The 18,878-nt window shown below is 54.2% G+C and overlaps 4 protein-coding genes across 4 annotated transcripts; all 4 read right to left on the bottom strand.

The window, feature by feature from the left end:
- Window positions 1-1,933: 1,933 nt before the first annotated feature.
- On the bottom strand, window positions 1,934-4,582 carry BESB_034680 (uncharacterized protein; the record flags this gene model as incomplete). Its single annotated transcript, XM_029362054.1, has 7 exons — window positions 1,934-2,358; window positions 2,570-2,623; window positions 2,813-3,020; window positions 3,154-3,191; window positions 3,412-3,537; window positions 3,888-4,013; window positions 4,459-4,582. 7 exons carry the CDS (start codon window positions 4,580-4,582, stop codon window positions 1,934-1,936), a joined length of 1,101 nt encoding a protein of 366 aa, XP_029221019.1.
- Window positions 4,583-4,764: 182 nt separating this feature from the next.
- On the bottom strand, window positions 4,765-8,340 carry BESB_034670 (uncharacterized protein; the record flags this gene model as incomplete). The annotated part of the gene is made up of 6 exons (XM_029362053.1): window positions 4,765-4,892; window positions 5,788-5,902; window positions 6,114-6,310; window positions 6,568-6,948; window positions 7,278-7,763; window positions 8,223-8,340. The coding sequence occupies 6 exons, from the start codon at window positions 8,338-8,340 to the stop codon at window positions 4,765-4,767; spliced, it is 1,425 nt and encodes a 474-aa protein (XP_029221018.1).
- Window positions 8,341-10,766: 2,426 nt separating this feature from the next.
- Window positions 10,767-13,835, bottom strand: BESB_034660 (AP2 domain transcription factor AP2X-10; the record flags this gene model as incomplete). Its single annotated transcript, XM_029362052.1, has 3 exons — window positions 10,767-11,779; window positions 12,087-12,647; window positions 12,962-13,835. The coding sequence occupies 3 exons, from the start codon at window positions 13,833-13,835 to the stop codon at window positions 10,767-10,769; spliced, it is 2,448 nt and encodes an 815-aa protein (XP_029221017.1).
- Window positions 13,836-14,692: 857 nt separating this feature from the next.
- Window positions 14,693-17,820, bottom strand: BESB_034650 (uncharacterized protein; the record flags this gene model as incomplete). The annotated part of the gene is made up of 2 exons (XM_029362051.1): window positions 14,693-16,099; window positions 17,401-17,820. The coding sequence occupies 2 exons, from the start codon at window positions 17,818-17,820 to the stop codon at window positions 14,693-14,695; spliced, it is 1,827 nt and encodes a 608-aa protein (XP_029221016.1).
- Window positions 17,821-18,878: the final 1,058 nt, after the last annotated feature.

The following is an 18,878-nucleotide window of genomic DNA, read 5'->3' as shown; positions in this document are numbered from 1 at the left end:
TACACGGAAGAGAACTCTGGACTCATCTTGATATACTTTGTTCCCCAACGCGTTAACTGGTACAAACATGGCAGTAATGCCGTCAGCGAGCTGCTGTAGTGTGCATGCATGTAAGGGCTGCAAAGTTTTGAGGACTTCACCGTATGACACAAACAAGACGATTAAAGCCTCCGCTGTTAGATGAGGCGTGCGATGACGTGGCGTCAAAAAGTGTTCAGATATTCTACCACTGTAGAACAGCTGAGATTCTGTAAAAAATGTGGCTTGCAATCGATGCCAAATACGGGGCAGGCGTTCCGAGTGGGGCTTGCAACTGAGACACGCCCAATCTCATGAGTAGAAACAAATAATTTGTTGGTGGTAATTTCAGTTGTAGCCTATCGGCACTCATTCGCTAGTGAAACCCTCCACCGGCGCGAACTTGCACGCCCATGAAGTACGGTTTTCTTTCATGTAACAACAATGGAGATATGTTGTTTCCGCTGCGACCGAGTGGCGGGGCTATTGGGGCAAGTATGCATGGCCCAGAGAACCGTGCTCATTCCCTTTAACTGAATTCCGCGTGCAAGTTCGCTTGCATGTGTTGGGGTGAACGCTGCGTCCGCTGTTGTTCCTTTCACGTGGGGCGAGGAAACACGAACTCTGAAATTTGTAGCTTCAGCGTTGTGCGGGGAGCGAGCTGATAACGGTAGTAGCTCTGCAGCTTCCTGGCGGTGTTGATTCCCCAGAAAGAGCCATGACGTAGCACATCGGCACTGTAGAAACGGTCTGCCCACATGGGCAACAGTTACTGTTCCGGTTAGGTACGCATTCCATACGATGGCAGGCAAGCCATTACCCCTCTGCAGAGGTCTCCAGCATTCAGAGCCGAAATGATAAAGAACTATTATGACAGACTGCGCAGCTCTTGCTTTCGAATGCTACTTCGTCAGACACCCCGGCTCGTTCCTGTGATAAGAAGTGATTTCGATTGAACAAATTGAAGCTCATTCTCGGTTTATTTGGGCTGTGTCGGGTCCTGTGCCATTTAGTATGCGAAGGTGGAGGCTTACCAGGTCAACTTGTAGGTCTAACCATATGTCGTGGCCAGAAACAAGGCGTGCAACTCAATCATTTTTAAGACACGAATAAACTCAATACGGGACGCCCTGCTTATTTGTGGTCGTAAAGCTTTCGCTCAAACGAGTTTCTCCACTGTGATCTGGTCGCGGCTGAGAAACTGCTGTGGCCACTTCCGTACGTTGAAGGATCTGTAGCAGCTTCAAGCCGGGCACAGCAGCTTGCCGCGCGGGAAGCCTACGATACTAGTCATGGAAGGTTTTATCTCGGTAGGCTGTTGTAAGCAATGTGAAGTCACGAGCCTTCATGTGGAGTAACGGAATTGGCCGCAGGAGAAACACCAGAGCTTGAATCACACGAGCTGGGAGGCGGTGTCTTTTCATGCTTCACAGTTTCGCGCATGGAAGCAGTGGCATGATGACGTTTATCCTCACACGGCTGTAAAAAACACACCGCTTCCACGCTGTGGTTAAAGGGAATTCGCATAATGCGAGATAGTGCCAAGGGGGGTGCCTGGGAGTTTAGAGCAACCAGCTCATTCGCCGGAACTTCGCACTTGTGATATTACAACCGTTGGGGCTTTCAGGAGAGTGCCCGCGTAAGGTACATTGGTGTGATCGTCGCTGCATTTGGCGTGCACCTCGTGTGCAACAACGGAGACGGAGCAAAAGTATCTGTTGACAAATGGGGCTGAGAAACGTTACAGTGGAGGGCACAGGGCAATGACACGCAGCGGCATTTCCACGATGAGCGATTCCGTGAAGAGCTATGTTGGACTGAATTCGTGCACGTGCTGCGCCGAGGCAGCAAGCTTCAAAGGACATACAAACCTAGAAGAACCCCGGCGAGCAGCGGCCTTTTGGGTGGCACGGTATCACGACTTGCTTGGCTGCTGCCGACTAGGTGCCTTCAAGGGAGAGGAGTAGCCATCTATCACTTTGGAAAGCGGCCCTCGGAAAACCGAATTAACATCTCCCTCAGCATCGTCCGCATCCGGAACGGAGCCGGGCAGAACTGCAGGTTTTTCGCCAATTTCTGTTAACTCTTTGATCGCCTGGTGCACCCTTGCGATGCTGGCAGCTTCTGAAGGGTCTCTGGTAGTTTCCTTGCGTGAAGACTCCACGTGGAAAGAAATATCGTTCCGTGGTACTGCATCCATCGTCCCCGGTCCATTCACAGTCTTGATCAGACCGACGGGCGAGTCGCTGTCGGTCATATCTAGCAAGGGCTGTCCGTCAAAACCCCACGCTCGTGGGCGTAGGAGGAACGTCGCGGTTGTCGCCATAAACGCCATAGTAACTACGATAAAAAAAACGGGAGCGCAGCACACAAAACAAATGCCTTCGATAATACCAGCTAGGCGTCGAACAACCCGCGTGTTTACAAACCAGCGAGATCAACCGACTTCCACAGAGAGACGCCCAGGTGGAGCGATGGCTGACGGTACCGGTCCCTTCGATTCGCCCTCCGTCCAGGTAGTACGTTGCAACCCTCTTGGCCGGAAACTCACCAATGGCTCCCGAGAAGGCGAAAACGGCAGGCCGGCTCCAGCTGTAGAGGCAGCCTGAACGAAACAGCAGCAGGATACTCGCCTTACCATCGCCGAGCAAAGCTGCAAACTACTGGTACGAGGGACGTGATTTTAGATACCATCTGTAGCCGACTAGCCGGCGCGCCCGGCGATTCCGGCCTCGCGTACATTGTCGGAGAGGCTGCTATCGCGCTTCTCTCGTGCGATGAGTACTATACCTACCTAAGATCACAGGAGACAGGCTCTTCACAATGTGGGATGAGCATAGCTGGCGGTCGTATTGATGAAGCTGCCTGGTCGCCGGGACCATCTTCGTCCCGGCCTTCACTCCAGCAGGGCTGAGCATCCCAACGGCTGAGCCGGAGAGGAGCATTAGCCCGACGACAGTACCCTTGTCATCGACGAAGCAGAAGGCGACCATCACACTGATCTGCACCGCTCACATGCGTGCCACATGAGCGCGAAACTGAATGGTGTTGTCCACATCCGGCAGAGCAAGAGCACCAAAAGCTCAACACCCTGCTTTGTTGAACAGTGGCGTGGCTGTCGTCTTCCTGCTTCACCTGGATGAGAAAGCCTAGAACGTAGTGCACGGTGTGCCCTGAAGAGAAAGCACGTTGGTATCAGGAGGTCTGCATCAAACGACACTCACGTGTCGGGGTCCTGCAGGCAGCCGCTGGCGCAACTGGTTTGTTCACCCGATTTCCAGGTGTCATTGCAGGGAAAGCGAAAGGTCGAGACTGCACATCGCCAGGAAATAGTTACGCCCTGCCAGCATGCGAATCGACTGCTCTCAGGGGCGGTCGCCTTGGGCAGCGTACCTTGTGGGATGCGTTGGAAAGTGAATTGAGAGGACGACAACAGGAGGGCAGCAACTGAGAAGCAGCCCACAGAGACTAGAGAAGAGAGGCCAGCAGAAAACTGGAACGCGTTCATCTGGTAGAAGGCTGTAGAACATGTCACCCCACACCGCACATGAGGGCATCCTGAATAATCTTTGTTATTCATTGAGCGGAGCGAAGCCCGCAGTCCCACAGAAACTGCCGGGAAATTGACTGACACTTGCTTTTCTCAATTGACTCCCCGAGAGGCGAGGCTCCAGGTGATGTGCAGACCTCCCGCGAAGAAGCGCAACATCCGAGGGGGATCTGCTGCTCGTGTGGTGGAGACCGACTCACTAGTGCTGTCGCATTCTATATGCCTATCTAGTAGGGGGGAGGTATCGCGCAACAACTGCATGATTGGCGGCTCATCCGAACCCCTTTTGTTACTGATCCCGTAGATCTCTAAACCTTACAGAGGAGAGTATCAGCTAGCGCCGTCATGTGGAAGACAGCTGTGGGAAAGAAGAGTGGCCAAACAAAGAGGGCATTCGAGTATTCCAAGGTGTCGTGCGGCATTCTCACTGCTGCTCTCGTATCCCCTGAAAAGGAGAGAAGTCACAAACACTGGCAAGACGATTCATACAACTGCGCAAGAGAGTCCACCAGATAGCCTGTCACAAGGCTTGTTTGGCGCCACCATGAAATACGATAGAAGCCACGCGCCTAGGCTGAGACACGGGCACTGAAGTCCCCGTTTACAGCAAAATACGGGCTCGTGATCGTTCTAGTGACCCGAGGCACAGTGCAGAAATATCCATTCTCCTTCTTTGCCTTTCGAGTGCATTTGCGAAATCAGTGCGTGGACACTCGTTCATCCGGCGACAGCAGACGGAGGGTGCTCTGTAACATACAAGAGGTCACAGACGACTGAGGCGCCGGCTCCCTCTTGCTGCCGGGCGGCAGACATTCTTTTGTGGCTAGTTACTACATGTTTTCTGCGTATTTGTGATTAGATGACAAGTATTTCACCTTATTTCACCTTACGGACGACGGCGACGGAGCTTTTGAGAGCGTCGTCTGTCAGCATCTGTTTGTTGTAAGACTTGAGAGGCAAGAAATCCAACTGAGGAATGGTGGCCATGTGCCGTTCTATCCATGTATTGGCCATGCATTCCGTCACCTCTTTTGTGGCAAAGCAGATATGCGCGTTCGCTGAAAAGCTGTAATAGAGTAGGTGGAGGTTCTTCTTCTCCTGAGCCTGCGCCTTTTCTCGCCGTTTTTCATTATGGACCTTAAACTCCAAAGGCGCCTGCTTGAGTCCTCCATACCGACTAACAGTCAAGCCGGATATTAGAGAGGGCCCATTCCGCCGAAAGCAAGGAGGGCCACCTGTTTGACTTGCTCTGCATCGCCGGGAGTTGATGCAGTGCCGCTCTGCTGTGTCGCGTATGTTAGAGAGCACCCTCCGTCTGCTGTGCCTGTCGAAGTGGAAAAGAGACAGCAGAAAGCTCGGCCGTATTTCCTAGTGCACCAGCCAAACACAGAATGAGGCGCTCATCTCACGGTGACGTTCTTATGAGAAAACAACTCCCTGTTCGAGGACAGGTCGAAACGTGTTTTTCTACACATCTGCTACCTGTTTTAGTTCGGCTCTGAGGCGGAGCTTGTTACTCGGCCTAGTCGGTGGCACACTGGGTAGGAAATGCGTGAAACAGTTTGCACATCTCTTTCATGAACATTTCGGTAGGCTTCAGCCGCGCCTCGTATGTTACCGTCGTTAACCGCTCACTGTTTCTTCGTTTCTGTTGTCAGGTCTCCTTGCGACTCAGAAGAGCCAGCAGGACTGAAGAAGGTAGCGAAGGAATCAAAATTGACCGACCCCCGCTTCGATGACGGGAGACTTGGGTCTCCGTCGCTCGCAAGCAGGCACACCGGCGGCTTCTCCGGTACCAAATCGTCAACCAAAGTGAACGGATGGCACCCCAGCGGCTGCTGCCCCTGCGGCCATCTCGTGGCGCTAGAAGCCGACTGCGGCAGCTCAACCGAGGGCACTGAGACCTCTCTGAATTGATGAGATGGTTTTTTCGCTGTGCAGTGATCATTTTTTCCCTGCCTCAGCTGTCCTCCACTACGCAGGTTAGCGGCATCGTTATTTCTTGAAGATTGCGCTTTGAGACCTAAGACAACATGGCATTTTTGAGGTTTCATGTGGCGTTTTTCCCCGGAGACCTAGGGTAGCGTGGGTCTACTATTTCCTCTGGAGGTTCTGGAATGAAAGAAAAGCGTCGGCATTTCTCTTGGCAATACGGGATCCCTTAACTCTCTCTGGTTGACTCGGCCTCTCACAGTGTAGAGAGGGTCTCGTCTGCCCACCTGGTCTGCAGCCATTGACCTGGCCTCTGGGCAAAACTTTATTATCATTGTCTTGGGGCCGCTCTGCGTGTACAATATTGTTTGCTGACGGTCCCGAGGCAGACAAGAAGAGATCCTATGAGCATGCCAAAGAAGAAACGAGCAAACGACCACACGGCGTCTTTCCATTTGGCACTGCTTGAGCTTATGCAACAGGCCGTGAGGCACGTGGTACGTTCTCCTTGAAGGAGACCCGTCATCAGGGTTGAGGCGCCGGTCAAACTTCAGTTGAAAGTGCAGGGAGCCTCTTGACGCCTTACGGCTTCGTATAGTTATGGCAAACTTACAGTTTTTGAACTCTCCGCTGTAACGGCAGGAGTTGACTTCAACGCGGCGTCGGTCGTGAAACGCATTTCGGACATGTATTCGGCCCCGTGCCTGTCCTTCCGGTCTGGCGTTTGATTGGGGCTGTCCGCGACAGCTTCAGTTCGACGAGAACTTGTTGACGAAAGGGAGCTTGTGAGATGTGAGGATTCCACCGAGTCTGCAAGGAGATAAAGCCCAGCGGCAAATCCACTGTTACAAGGCGCACAGCAAGCAGTACCGCTGTGGGGGTTTGTGAGATGCGGCAGCAGAGAAAGAGCACGGACTACAGGGAATCGGTTTGAAGCGATCTGGTGAAAGACCAGGTCAAGCACGGTTAGTAGCCGGCTTCTACAGTTTTTTCAGTGAAGCTGCCGCAGCTGCAGAGCTTCCCAGCCTCGATGTAGAAACGAATCATTCAGCAAATAGGGGGGATACCTCTATCGCAGTCGACGTTGTAAGTACAGGAGCCGACACTAGAAGAGAAACTGCTGCTGCAGTCGTCGCTCTCTGCGCTCCTATCAGACTGGTCCTGCTCGTCCTCGCTGTCCAGGTCGAATATCGTCTTGTCTGCCCTAGGCTTGTGAAAGGCTGTCGTCTTCTCTTCGTCGAACCGTCCAGTGAGGTGGCGCGTTATTCTTTTGCCGTCGTCGGTCACATTCAGAATGGGCATGCCTGCCTGCAGGGATACCCGCCTTTTCTCTTGCTCAGATGTGGCCTCAGTTGCTTCTTTTTCGCCACTGTCATCGGCCCAGTTCTTGCTGAGAGTCAGCGCATCCATGAGATCTTCGTACGTATACGCACGGACTGATACACAGCCTGTAGTCCGCAGGGAAGAGATCAGGAGACACACATAATGTCCTGGCCTGATACTGGCTCGACGCTGCGCTACAAGGGGCGTAGCAGAGCTCGAGCCGGGCGCACCAGACACGAGCAAGAAATGATGGAAAGAGCCAATATCCTGGGACATGACATGCATCACGCTGGCGTTTGTGCGCCCTCTGTGCCGGCTGCCGATCTTAGTGTATGTGTTCGGCAGACGAGTTCTCGTTTCGTGCAACTTCCTGGCACATGCCGAAATAGAACAGGAAATGCGAAATTCAGAAACCACTTTTCCAAACTCCACCCTTTGCTGCAGTCGCACTTACGCGAAGGGTGCGGCGCGGTGAACTGAACAAGAAAGCCAAACGCAATGACGATACCCTGGATGCCCAGCACCGCCCGAACTGTGTCTACAGAAGCGGTGGCCACCGCTCGGACTAGAGCAACATCTCGCGCCCATAGCTCATAGCCGATGAAGAAGACGGCACAGATGCCAGACCCGAATATCGGTCCCACTGAATACGCTTTTTGGAAGTTGGAGAAGTCTTGCAGCTGTTCCTCCGGATCTCGTGAAGTGAGCAGCGACCAGTTGAGCAAGGACGCAGCTGTACAGGAAACCAGGCCTGTCAAGGCGTGTGCCGCGTAGAAGGAGGGCAAGTCGGCGCCCACAGTGACAGAAAGGAGAAGGAGAAAACAAGCATGCAAAAATAAGAACAATCGTGTCGCCGTGGTGAAGTTGGTCTTTAGCATAAGCGCAGGAAGTATGGCTGCGCCAAGTTGTCGCAGCACAGCATGGAGGCTAGCCGCCAGCCCTGAAAATACCCACAGAAAAGCAACGAATAAACACACCTCATCCTCGTTTTCATGCCGGCTCTCACTTTCGGCTGCCTGATCAAGCCAACCGCGCCTACATCTGCAGTCCGCCGTCACATCTACTGCCTCTTTTCGTCCGATTCCATGATGAAAGCGCGGCTGTATTAGCAGATGATCCTCTGCTGGGCACATCATGCAGCATGGCTGTTGTTTTCTTTGTGGGCACACGAGGAGTACAGTCACGCTAGTGACGATTTCCCATGCGGCCAAGGGCGTTTAACTTCAACCTGCGTTGCGTTGCTCAAGCACAGAAGAAGGAAACACGCAAAAAGGGGGCCAAACGCGCGACGCAACACTAGTCAGATGATCTACAACTACAGCACGAGAAGTGCTGATATGGTTGCAGAGGAATGTGGAGAACCGACTTTAGTACGCTAAGTCGTTCAAGCCAGACTTACCGAGGTGGACTGACGATCCATTTTGGATCACTGTCATCCATATACCCCGCAGGATGCTGAGACTAGCCACAACTGCGACTTCAGCTGTCGCCGCAATCACGAGCGCGCATACGCCCATTTCCCTGGTATGACGGAAAGAACAAGGTTTTCTCAGGAGCGGGCATGACGCGAGAACGTATCCGACAGTAAATTAGTTGAGTATCCTGTATCCGGAGCAGTATGTATGGCCCGATTCTTAGTGGATTCTGTGGGTGTAGGCATAACACGTTTGGGAGAGCGAAACATCAAACAGGCCATCTGCGTAAGAATCCAGGAAGCCCCTCTTCTGTACGCCTCACATGCATCCTTCATGATCGGCCTACACCTATCAAAAGCACGTGGATTAGCGAGACCTGCCAGGACTGCGGACGCATCTCAACGAGGAAAAAAATTACGAGCTGGGCGGTGTGGCCGTTTCGAAAAATCCTGTTGTTAAAAAATGGCTGTCTTCGCAATGGCCACTCAAGCCCACCCGTGATCTGGTAATTGTGAATGGCCGAGGCGGACTACGTAAAGTAAAGAGGAGCTGCAAGATGAGAATCAATGCAGTAACCCATCCTTCCGCCAGGACACCAACAGGGAATCCGTGTACTCAGTGTCCGTAATTCCAGAGAACACCTCGCGAGCCGCCGGCGGTTAAGGGCCTGCAAAAATAATTTGGGACAGGAGCTCTGCCGCAAGCAGGCAAGTCGCCCAGTGCCTTGTGTGGGGCCGCAATATTCGATTGTTGTTCGTGTGTTTTTCTCACGATCTTGACGAGCAGCCACCGTAAGGTCGCTCAAGAAACACCTGCTGCGGTCCTACGAACGGCAGATCAAGCGTGAAGAAACGTAGCTCTCCTCACAGTTACACAGATCCCGGGGGAATGAAGAGCACTTTTTGGTCTGTCCTAACGTATGAGATTGTATCGCGCTCCGTTCTCCATCAGCAACACCCGGGTTGTGCTCTGCATGCGAATGAGAAGCGTTCGAACTTGGGCAGGACATGCACTACCTCACTTTTTTTTCTGTGACACCGCCGACACCTAGACGATCGCGTTTAACGGTGTGCGTAGATAAATAACTCTCCGAGAGCCCCCGTACTTCACCGGAGGACAATGTCAGACGAATGACTGCAGCCCCCCGCTCGAGATGCCCATCCCTTGTCTCTCAAATGATTCTGAATAGTGACAGCTGTGCTCTCGTCCTGAAACTCACACGTTACGCGGCGGCGCCCCTGGGAGGAAAAAAAGAGAAACTGGGCCCACAAAACGTGCAGAGGGAGTTTGTGCCTTTTGCCTGATGCTGCAAGGAAATGTCTTCGTGTTCCGGGTACTTTTTCCCAGCAGATGGTGATTTCCTTTACGATACCATCGATCACGTACCAACTGAGTAGTAGTCTTCTCGTGCCGTTTGTGTCATTGAAAATTGGGTCAAACTCAAAAGTATCCCTACCCCGCTACTGCTGCCAGAACTGTGTCGGGCGAAGTTCTGCACGAAGGTTTGCTGCCCACGAAGCATTCGGTCGTGCTTTCCAACACGCGGCAGGCGAGCGCTGAGAGTATATGTGTGAAGGGGAACAGCAACTTGAACGTTCGACAGCGCGCGTCGATGGTAACGGAAAGGGCGACAAAGAAGAAACGTTGATCCTTAACCACGTGTCAGTGCGTCTGCGCTTGGTTATCACATGATGTGGAACTGTTCGGAGGGTGATTCCTCATCTACTGTACACTGCGGCTTGCCCATACAAAGTTGCTGTAGAGTCCAGGGACATGCGTGCCACCCCGAAATACAGAGGGGCCTCTTCATAAAGCATTCCTCACGCTAAGCAAACTCAAATGGAAGCAACTAAGGCAGTTTTAAAAGATCATGTTGGATACAATGAGCCATCGAATAGCACGAGAGAAGACAGTTTCCCGTTGAATACAGCGCTGAACGTGTTTCGCCTCCAAAGACTAGCATACGGAGGCACGATTATCATGCAAATTGAAACCGGATACATTGTCCCGTGCAAGTCTAAGGGTCCCTCATTTCTACGTATTTTCGAAAGGCTTGTTGCAGACGGGGGTCGCAACTAGCATTCTTATCAGTAGGTGCTGAGACACTCGGTGTGCCCCGATGTTGGAAATCGTCAAGTTTTCACGCACCACCGGCCACGAGAGTCTCCCCTAGGTCGCGCAGTTGAAAACAATTTTCAAGTCACAATAGCTAAGCGACACAGCCGCAATAACCAGCTCCGATGCCGAGCTGAAAAACAATAACATTATCGTCTGCACGTTCGAAGATACTTCGGGAATCTCGGGCGCCGCCTGAGAAGACCTCGTTATTTTGACGGCATTTCAGGGAGCAGCCACGCTTGAGAAGGCCAACATGAGCGTCGTGCCTGCCCCCTGAAATGCCGTCAAAATAACGAGGTCTTCTCAGGCGGCGCCCGAGATTCCCGAAGTATCTTCGAACGTGCAGACTATAATGTTATTGTATTTCAGCTCGGCATAATCATGTCAACGGCGAAACGTCGTGCCTGTACCTAACGAGAGATTGACAGCGCGCCAGTGTCGGGTCCGGAGAGCAGTAGCCGGCCTGTGATATCATCGTTATCAGAACCTAGAAAGAACTGCGAAGGGCTCAGTAACCCGTGATCATCCTCGTGTATTCCCGGCTCGTCACAGCCATGCCGGCCCAGCTCTGTATCATGATGTGCACGCGGGTGCTCGAAAAAAACGTGTCGTTGCCCTTCGCTTATGGGATCTTCATAGCCAACAGAGAGCTCTGTGGCGGCTGTCTTTGAACTGTAGCTGAATTTTCCCCGAAGGAATCCACTGCTGCTACTAGTGTCGTAGCAGGAGGATGTGGCGCAGCCTCCTGAAGCGCCTCCCAAGGTAAACACACCGCCAGTCCCAGAATTCCCAGTATCCGCACTATCCAGATCGTCCCAGATCGGCTGCAGAAAATCCTCTCGCTCGATCTGATGTTGCTTCTGTGTCGTCTCGACGCCATCTCCCATGTGCTGCCCAGTGGTGCAACTGAAGATGCTACTGCTGCTACTGCTGCTGAATCCAGCAGGAGTACTGCGGTATTCGATGGTACCGGACTCCAAAGAGAGGGGAGGCGACTCAGCGGGTCCATCCCCAGCCTGGCTTGGCTGCTGCTTCTTCCGAGTGTTGCCCGTGCGCGTTGCGCCGTTAACTTGCTGCTGTGTGAGACCCCGGTCTTGCGAGCGCTGCGCTTCCCCGCCGTTGTCACACCTTTGTCGCTGTTGCGAGCTGCCGACGCTCAGACTGCTACCGCTCCCAGTTCGGTTGCTATCCTTGCCAGATCCAGTGCCTGTAACAGGCAGGGATGGCGTGTCATCGCTCGCCATGTCGTCGGCTGCACCAAAGTCAAGAGTATTGAGCATCGCCGCGCCGTGCGGCACTTTTTCTTCGTACGCTTTTTTGGCTCGTTTGAGAGCTTCCGTATTCCCCCACTTTTCCACGGAAAACGCTTTCCATCCCGGGTGCCCGTCAGCGTACCAGCTGGCGGCCCAGAAGCGCTTGATGCCTGCACAGAAACAAAAAGCTGGCGCTAGAGAGTCTGAATCCGAACCACATCAAAAACCACTCTTGGGTGAATTGGAGAACTATGAAGAACCGGAACGGCACAGCATAGATCGCCCTCGGAAATTGTCGGAAGCGAAGGTTTTTCACGGCACAACGCTCCGTGTTACCAACAACTATGACGGATCCGCCATAAGAAGCGGCGCTTCCTTGATACACGTGTGAGTACTTGCAACCGGAACGGGTCCTCTAGCGTGAGAATGTCCAAGAGAAATCGGCATCGAACCCCGTTCGCCTCGCTGTGCGCTTACCTCTTGTGAACTGAAAGACTCCTGGTTGCTTGGTCTTGTTGTGTCGTGTGGTCCTCACTGGAGGAGCTGCCGATCCACTGGAAGCTGTTGTGGGCTTGCATGAGAGTGGCGCGTTCCCATGTGAACTAGTCGACTCGTTCTTCTGCAAATGAGGAGCAGCCGCCTCACTTCGCCGCGACGCGGTTTGCGTGTTCTGCGATAATTCCTCTTTAGCTGGACCCCGGGCGTCACTCGCGGTGGCCTTGCACGCAGTCAAATTCCCATGAGAACTCGAATGGACACCCGGCTCCAGACCATTTTGTCGCGTAAGTCCATACGTATCTGCACACATGGCTCCCACGGCAAGGCGTTTCAAACTCGCCGAAGGCGGACTGCGTGCTGCTGTGGGTGTCTTCAAGTTCTGCATGCGTTGTTCTCTGGAAGCGTCGTCAACACTTTCCTGTGTTTGTCCCAACTGATATGTCGTCGCGGCGCTGCTCTCGGTAGGACTCTTGCTGCTGAACCGGGAAAAGAGCGTGTTAGCGTCGGACAAGCTGCAGGCTGCCCGGGTTGGCTCATCGTCTGTAAAGCCAAGCGAAATGGAAACTACAATCAACGATTCGCAAAGGCAATTTAGCACTAACCGCTGTGGCAAGACTGCTGACTCTCGAAAGATGCAGCGCCACAATCAATCAGCGTTAAACAGCGCCCTTGCAGAGGTACAGTACAGAGGGTTAAACGTAGCGACTAGACAGCCCATGACTTGCACTGATGCAGCAGATCCGTGATCGAGCCTTCGCCAGCCACGCCTCTACCGGAATGAGAATGTGCGGGGTGTTTGAATGCCTCTCGTACCCTAGTAGACCCCGCCCGCTATTCTAATGGCTTCATCTTACCGCCGTCCGCGGCGGCGCCGCTCTCCTGAATGTGCTGCTGCTGCTTTTGGAGGAGTACGCGTCTTGATGTTACTGATGGCCGGGGCTTTTTATAGATATCTGTGGCGTCACCTTCCTCTGCAGCGACAACAGCCGCCGTTCTGTACCGCCCTCGTTTCTGTTTCCCTACCGCGCCAGTGGTCACTGGTTCGACGCTGTCTGTGCTTTCCTCTGCTACTGCGCAGCCGTTGCCAGTTGGCCCTTTCACGCCGCCGGTAGTGCCGCTGCATCTGCGATCAGGGCCCGCGGGAGCTTGGAACCGTGCATTTGACGTTCTTTCTGTCGCGCCGCTGCGTCCTCCGTGGCAGTGGTGGATGCGTATTCCCTGGTGCCCTTCCAGCATGGGTGATGGCTCAGCTCTCCTGTGGATCTTATCAGATTCAGAAGACGACGCAGAGGATCGCGCTTCACAGCGATGCTCAGCCTCAAAGGTGCATCCGCAGCAGCAGCTGCAGCATCCGGAGCTCGCCGCAGGAGGGAGGCGCTGCAGTAGTGAAGCAGCGCCGCCATGTCCTATGCACTCCGTTTCTGTGCCGCTACCTTGATCTAGCCGTGCGCCTGAGGCGGCTCCACGGGAAGAAAAGGGGTAAAGCCACTCGCATGCCGGTGGCAGGTGGCCTAATGGATTTCCGTAGACGCGGGCTCGCGGCGGCAACGTTTTATGTTGGCCTTGAGTTGCGGCTTCCACTGCCCCGCTGGCCGACGTGACACCTGCAGCGGGCTTGGTGTGAGCGCTGCCAGACGCCGAAGACGACAGAGCGGGGCAAAAGGGGGAAAGTTCACATAGCAGCTGGAGCCCCAAGATCAGCTGCTGCAACTGCTGCTGGAGGGGCATGGAAACCCGATGCGACTCACGGTAGCGCTTCTGCAAGCAGAGGGGCAGTAGAGCCGACTCCAGTAGCTGGGCTCTCGCTGCGACAACACACACAGCTCGTGCATACGTCACACTGCGCTGTCGGAATGGACCTGGCCAGTGACCTTCAAATATTCTGCAAAACTATCGCGTGGTTTTCTCAGAATCCATCCAGTGTGTATATCGTGCTAGAAGCCCCAAGCTGGGCCCGCGGGGTCTCCCGGTCCAACCTTGTGTAGCCTGTGCCCAGTTTCGGATTATGACGCATCGAAATATTGTGCATGTTTGCAGGCGGAGATGTCCGGTGTTTGAAGGATCACGGCAGGCCTGGACCCCTGCTTCGCAACGCGCGGGTACCTCTTGTATTGTCCGTTCCTTCTCTCCACGCATCACGAAGGCCGTCCAATGCGGCGAGGACGAAATGAAGGCTGAATTCCATCAGATGCGCACACGAGCGCCAAGCTCTTCAGCCCAGCGGAGAGATTGTATGCAGTTGCCGCGTGTTTACCGAAGCAATAATGCGCCACTTCAGTGTGGCTATGAGAATAATGGTGTCGGTGGTCTGGTTCAGGCCAGAGCGAAGCAGGCTTTGTTTTGATCTAGAGTCGGCAGCTCGACGCCGCCATTTCTGTGATCGCTGCTCTGTGGCAAAAACGCCGGCCCTTAGATAATGTCTACTCAACCCATCAGCGGTGTTTCTGCCGATATGGGAAGAGTGGCGATCATCCTTATTTTGAAGGCCTACTGAGGTCAAATGGGCTGTCGCGCGCGTGGAGGGTCAAGGAGCGAAACAGTGACTAACTGCGTCGAGAGTTGTTCCTGTAGAACTACGAAGGTGCTTACGTTCTCTCGCTCCATGTTTCTGGAGCCAACACCGAAGGCCATCCTGTTCGTCGCTTTTTCCGCGATGCTTCGCGTTCTTCATTTCCGTCGTCATATGTGCCTGTCCGTCCGTAAATATTTCTGCCGCATGTTGTAATGTTTGATTTGTCAGCGCGACTGCCACTGTCGCTTCCGTTGTTCGCTGGCCACAGTCTGTCATCTGTGTTGGCGTTATCCTGGGTGGCGGCTGCCCCCTCTGCTTCCAGGTTCCCTCCCCTCGCGGATAGGCTTCGGTCTGTGTCATTCTCAGGGCTCACGCAGGAGGCATCGCCGCCATTCCTCACATCCTTGAGTTCCAGGCGGGAGTCAGTCTCCACGCCTCCAGGGACGGAATAATTTGGAGGAGTCGCCTCAGCGTCGTCCTCCTTTATCGATGCTTCAATTGCGGTGGAGTCCGTGTACGATTCCCCCAGGTTGGCTGCATTCGGAGATGCTTCACAAGGGCCCGTTGCCTGTATTCTCTGTTCCTCAGAGGTGCGCTCCAAGCCATCGGCGTTTGGACCAGAACTATTTCGCCTTGTGCTCGCGTCGTTCAACTCAGCACCGTCACTGTGTCTCTGTGTCTCCTTGCATCCGCACAAACGAGCGTCTCGGCTGCCCCCGCCCAGCACGAACTCAAAAACTCGCAGTTCTTCTTTCCTTTGCGCGGCCGCAAGCAACAGGAAGCACTCTCGGTACGCAGCAAGCAGCTGCTGTTCTGCCATACTCGTGGGGTTCCCTGAGCTCCCGCCCTGCGTCACTTCGCGCCCGCTGACAGATCTCGGCGAAGTATCTGCGCAGCAACTCGGGTTGTTGGGGCAACCGCGCGTCGATGCTGGCGAGCTCTTATTCGGTTCTTCAGTGATCGAGGTGCGGTCCACAGTCCTTGGCGGATCCTGTAGAGCGATATCCATGGACTTACAACCCAGCTGTGGTGACGAGCTCGCTATGCGCTGTGTGTTTCTTAAGGCTGTGTCCGGAGGCTGCGGCGGCGCACGGGACGTTCCAACGTTGGGCGAGCCAGCTGAACAGAGGGGCGCCGCTGCAACCGTATCTGTAGTCTGATCAGCTAGATGCCCTGCTTCTCTCGCGTGCGCAAGTTTCCCATTATTGGCAGCGTGGACGAATCCAGAAAAATTGCTCAAGGGAGCCTGACGCGCTGCTAGTGAGCACGCGTTTTGCGCCCAAGCCTGAACAGTAGCCACGCGAGGGTCTCGGGGTTCTGCCACACCTCCTGATGATCGATTTTTGCCGTTAATAGCCTCGTCATCTCCGCTGGAGGATGATGCCGCCCCATCCTTTCCTGATGCTATAGGTGCCTCGACCTGCGGCAATGCATCTTCTTGTGCAGTATGACTGGGTATTGTTGCATCGTTTTCCTGAATCTGAACCAGGCACACCCACACCAAACGCCGCACTTTTTTCGACGGTGGACGAAGTCACAAAGCCACAGACACCGGCCGGTGTTGTACTACCGAGGCAGTGGCGAGCCGGCATTCTGCTGTGCATGAGAAGGGAAGGATGAACCTCAATGTCGGGACACCGGTTTGTGGTGACTACGGCGTTCGGACGCATCTGCCCCGCCCTCTGCCTTGTCGTTGATACTCAGATGTGGCCCTACCTGAGAAGCTTCCGCTCGTTGACGATGACCCTGCTTTGGCTCCCTAGTTTCTTCTCCTTGCTTGTTTATGGTATTGGCCGAATGCAAGCTAACTGCCGCGTTAATATTTTGTTGCAGTTTGTCCCTCAGGCCGTCTACGGCCTCGTTGGTGTCCTCGTTGTTTGACACGCAGTCCCGACAGAATACAGGTGCTGGCGTAGGTGTCTCCGCCACACCTCGCTTTCGGTTTTCCCGCATTCGTTTGATCAGGAACTTGAAAATACTCCGTAGGGACAGCGCCAGAATGAACCGCTGTTTCAGGCTTGATCTGTCCCAGTTAGTACCCTCAGGGCTGATTCGCAAAGCAAGGGGCCCCGTGTCTGTAAAGCTGGGAGAGTTTGCCGTGTTCAGTGCGTTATCGAAGGCAAGGCAACTTGTGATTGCGCGATGCGCTCGTGTGAGACCTTGCCGGGACGCAGAGGAGCCAAGACCATCCGGACAGTGTTTGACGAATGCTGGCATTTGATCCTCACCACGCAAAGAGGATGGCATTCCACCCGCGGAGATAAGGGCATGTGTTCCTGACCGGTGTGTGTTTAAAACAGAGTATCGCTTGACACATGCTTGACTTTGTTCTGAAGTGACCCTGGGCATGCGTAAGTGGGCGTCAGAGGAAATCAAAACCTCAGTGTGTAAGGGGCACGTGTTCGATGTCAGCTGGCAGATTACAGACGTGGGATGGAGAGGCGAGGTCGTCCCACATGGTGCTGCTGATGCCAGCTCAGTTTGGTGGGATGCGATGCACACAGATTCCACTCCAGTGTGTGCTGGTGTCGTCGACGACGTTCGCCGTTCTTTTGCTTGTTGGTGTTGCTCCCCATTGGGCAACTCGGATAGAGTGCTCTCGAAAGCAGGAGTTGCTGACGAGACTACAGACGATTGACACCCGTGCCCAGAAGAAACAGTCTCCGCTGTTTGTTGGAAGGGTCTGCCGTTTCCTCCTTGCTGTCGTTGCAGTGTGCTCTGTTGCAGTGCTGCTAACCCGTGTAGGGTGTCATTTGCAGAAGCAGTCGGCTGGTTTCGTACAGACAAGACGCCGACGACCTGCTGGAATGTTGGCTCCTTAGCAAGGCCGGGAATACAAGAAGTCGCCACAACCCTGAACCCTGAGCCCTGGGGACATCTAGACTTCAGCTTCTTGGCGTCTGCGGTTATCGGCACTGGCGCTTGCTCCTCCGTGGCAGTGGTGTCCTCACTCTCACTGCCTGATGTCCGCTTCGGCTCAGTCAAAGAGCCTGCATTTCTATAAGTTTCTGTTAGCGACGCCACGGATCCGGCGACAGGCATGGAGGGACCAGGATGTTGTACAAGGGCGGAGCCCGGCGAAAGATGCAGAACAGTAGAACCGTCGTGCACTTCGAGCGATGGAGACTCTTCTGTCCGTGCAGACCCACACCCGCCAGTCAGGCTTGGCGCCCCTCCCTCGTCATTATTCGGGGACAGCATCCTAGCTTCGATGTCAACTAGTTGTTTGAGCCTGGAACAGGGTCCAATGATCGGCACACTCCGGACCCGGGCGGATCCTACGTAGGTGCTGTTGACGGTTGACAGTTCAGGCTGGCATTGAAGATAAAGGCAAGGCAGTATGCCCACTTCGGCCGCTTGGGCCCGGGTTAGAATCGGGTACCGGAACTGTCGGGGTGGGGCCCGATAATCTTGCTGAATAAGATAACTCCTCCTGTCAACGACCAGTCGAACCGTCCCCCATGCAACAAACAGAGACTGTCATCAGGTTTGGTGACAAGAGTCTATATATGGCGGGGGGCTAGAGAGCAGTCGCTCGTCATCAGTGCTGGATTGCCTCGTTGGCATGCCGCTGCTTTCTCTGTTGTTCGGAAGCCTGCCGCATCCTTATTGTCCTGCGTACACGATCTGCATTCCCCCACCCATATGCAGGCACATCAAGACCGAAGGTGGCAGGCTCAGGGAGGGTCTTGAACGATGTCACGGTCCTGTTTCAGGAGCTGCCAGCTGCTTTACTGGAGGAAACTCCATGGCAAAGTATTTCGCTGCACGATGTTTCCACAAGAAGATGCCTCGCCATCAGTTCGCTGCTCCCAGTTCGAGGGGCCCTGGGACTGCCTAGAATTGCCGTAAGTTTATACAACTTATTGCGAGGGTGAGCGAACAGAGAGGAACAGAACTGGGGGGGGTTCATCAGCAGGACGAGGTACGTGAAGCATACTTGTCTTGAGGGCGGCTCGCGCTACGAAGCTGCTCTCAGCTCTCGTCATGGAAAGCGAAACGCGTCTGGATGTGCTGCAGAGGCGAACGTGGCAGCAAGGCTTGTGCGCCGCGCTTGATAAATACTGGTCACCACATATCTTGCTGCGCGCCTGAAAGAGTCCCTTTCGGTGGTCAAAGGATTGGCCTTGAGCTAGCTATGCATAACAATCGCAGCTGTGGCCGCAATGTCTAGCAGCAAGAAAACGGAAGACAAACAGTTGTGCACTCTAGCAGCGGCAAGTACGAGTGGGTGGCTACCGCGGCGATCCGCGGTTGTG

This window comes from Besnoitia besnoiti, chromosome II, assembly GCF_002563875.1.
Source record: "Besnoitia besnoiti strain Bb-Ger1 chromosome II, whole genome shotgun sequence".
NCBI lineage: Eukaryota > Apicomplexa > Conoidasida > Eucoccidiorida > Sarcocystidae > Besnoitia > Besnoitia besnoiti.
The sequence above is the reverse complement of the archived record's forward strand: the minus strand, read 5'-3'. Positions and strand labels throughout refer to the sequence as shown.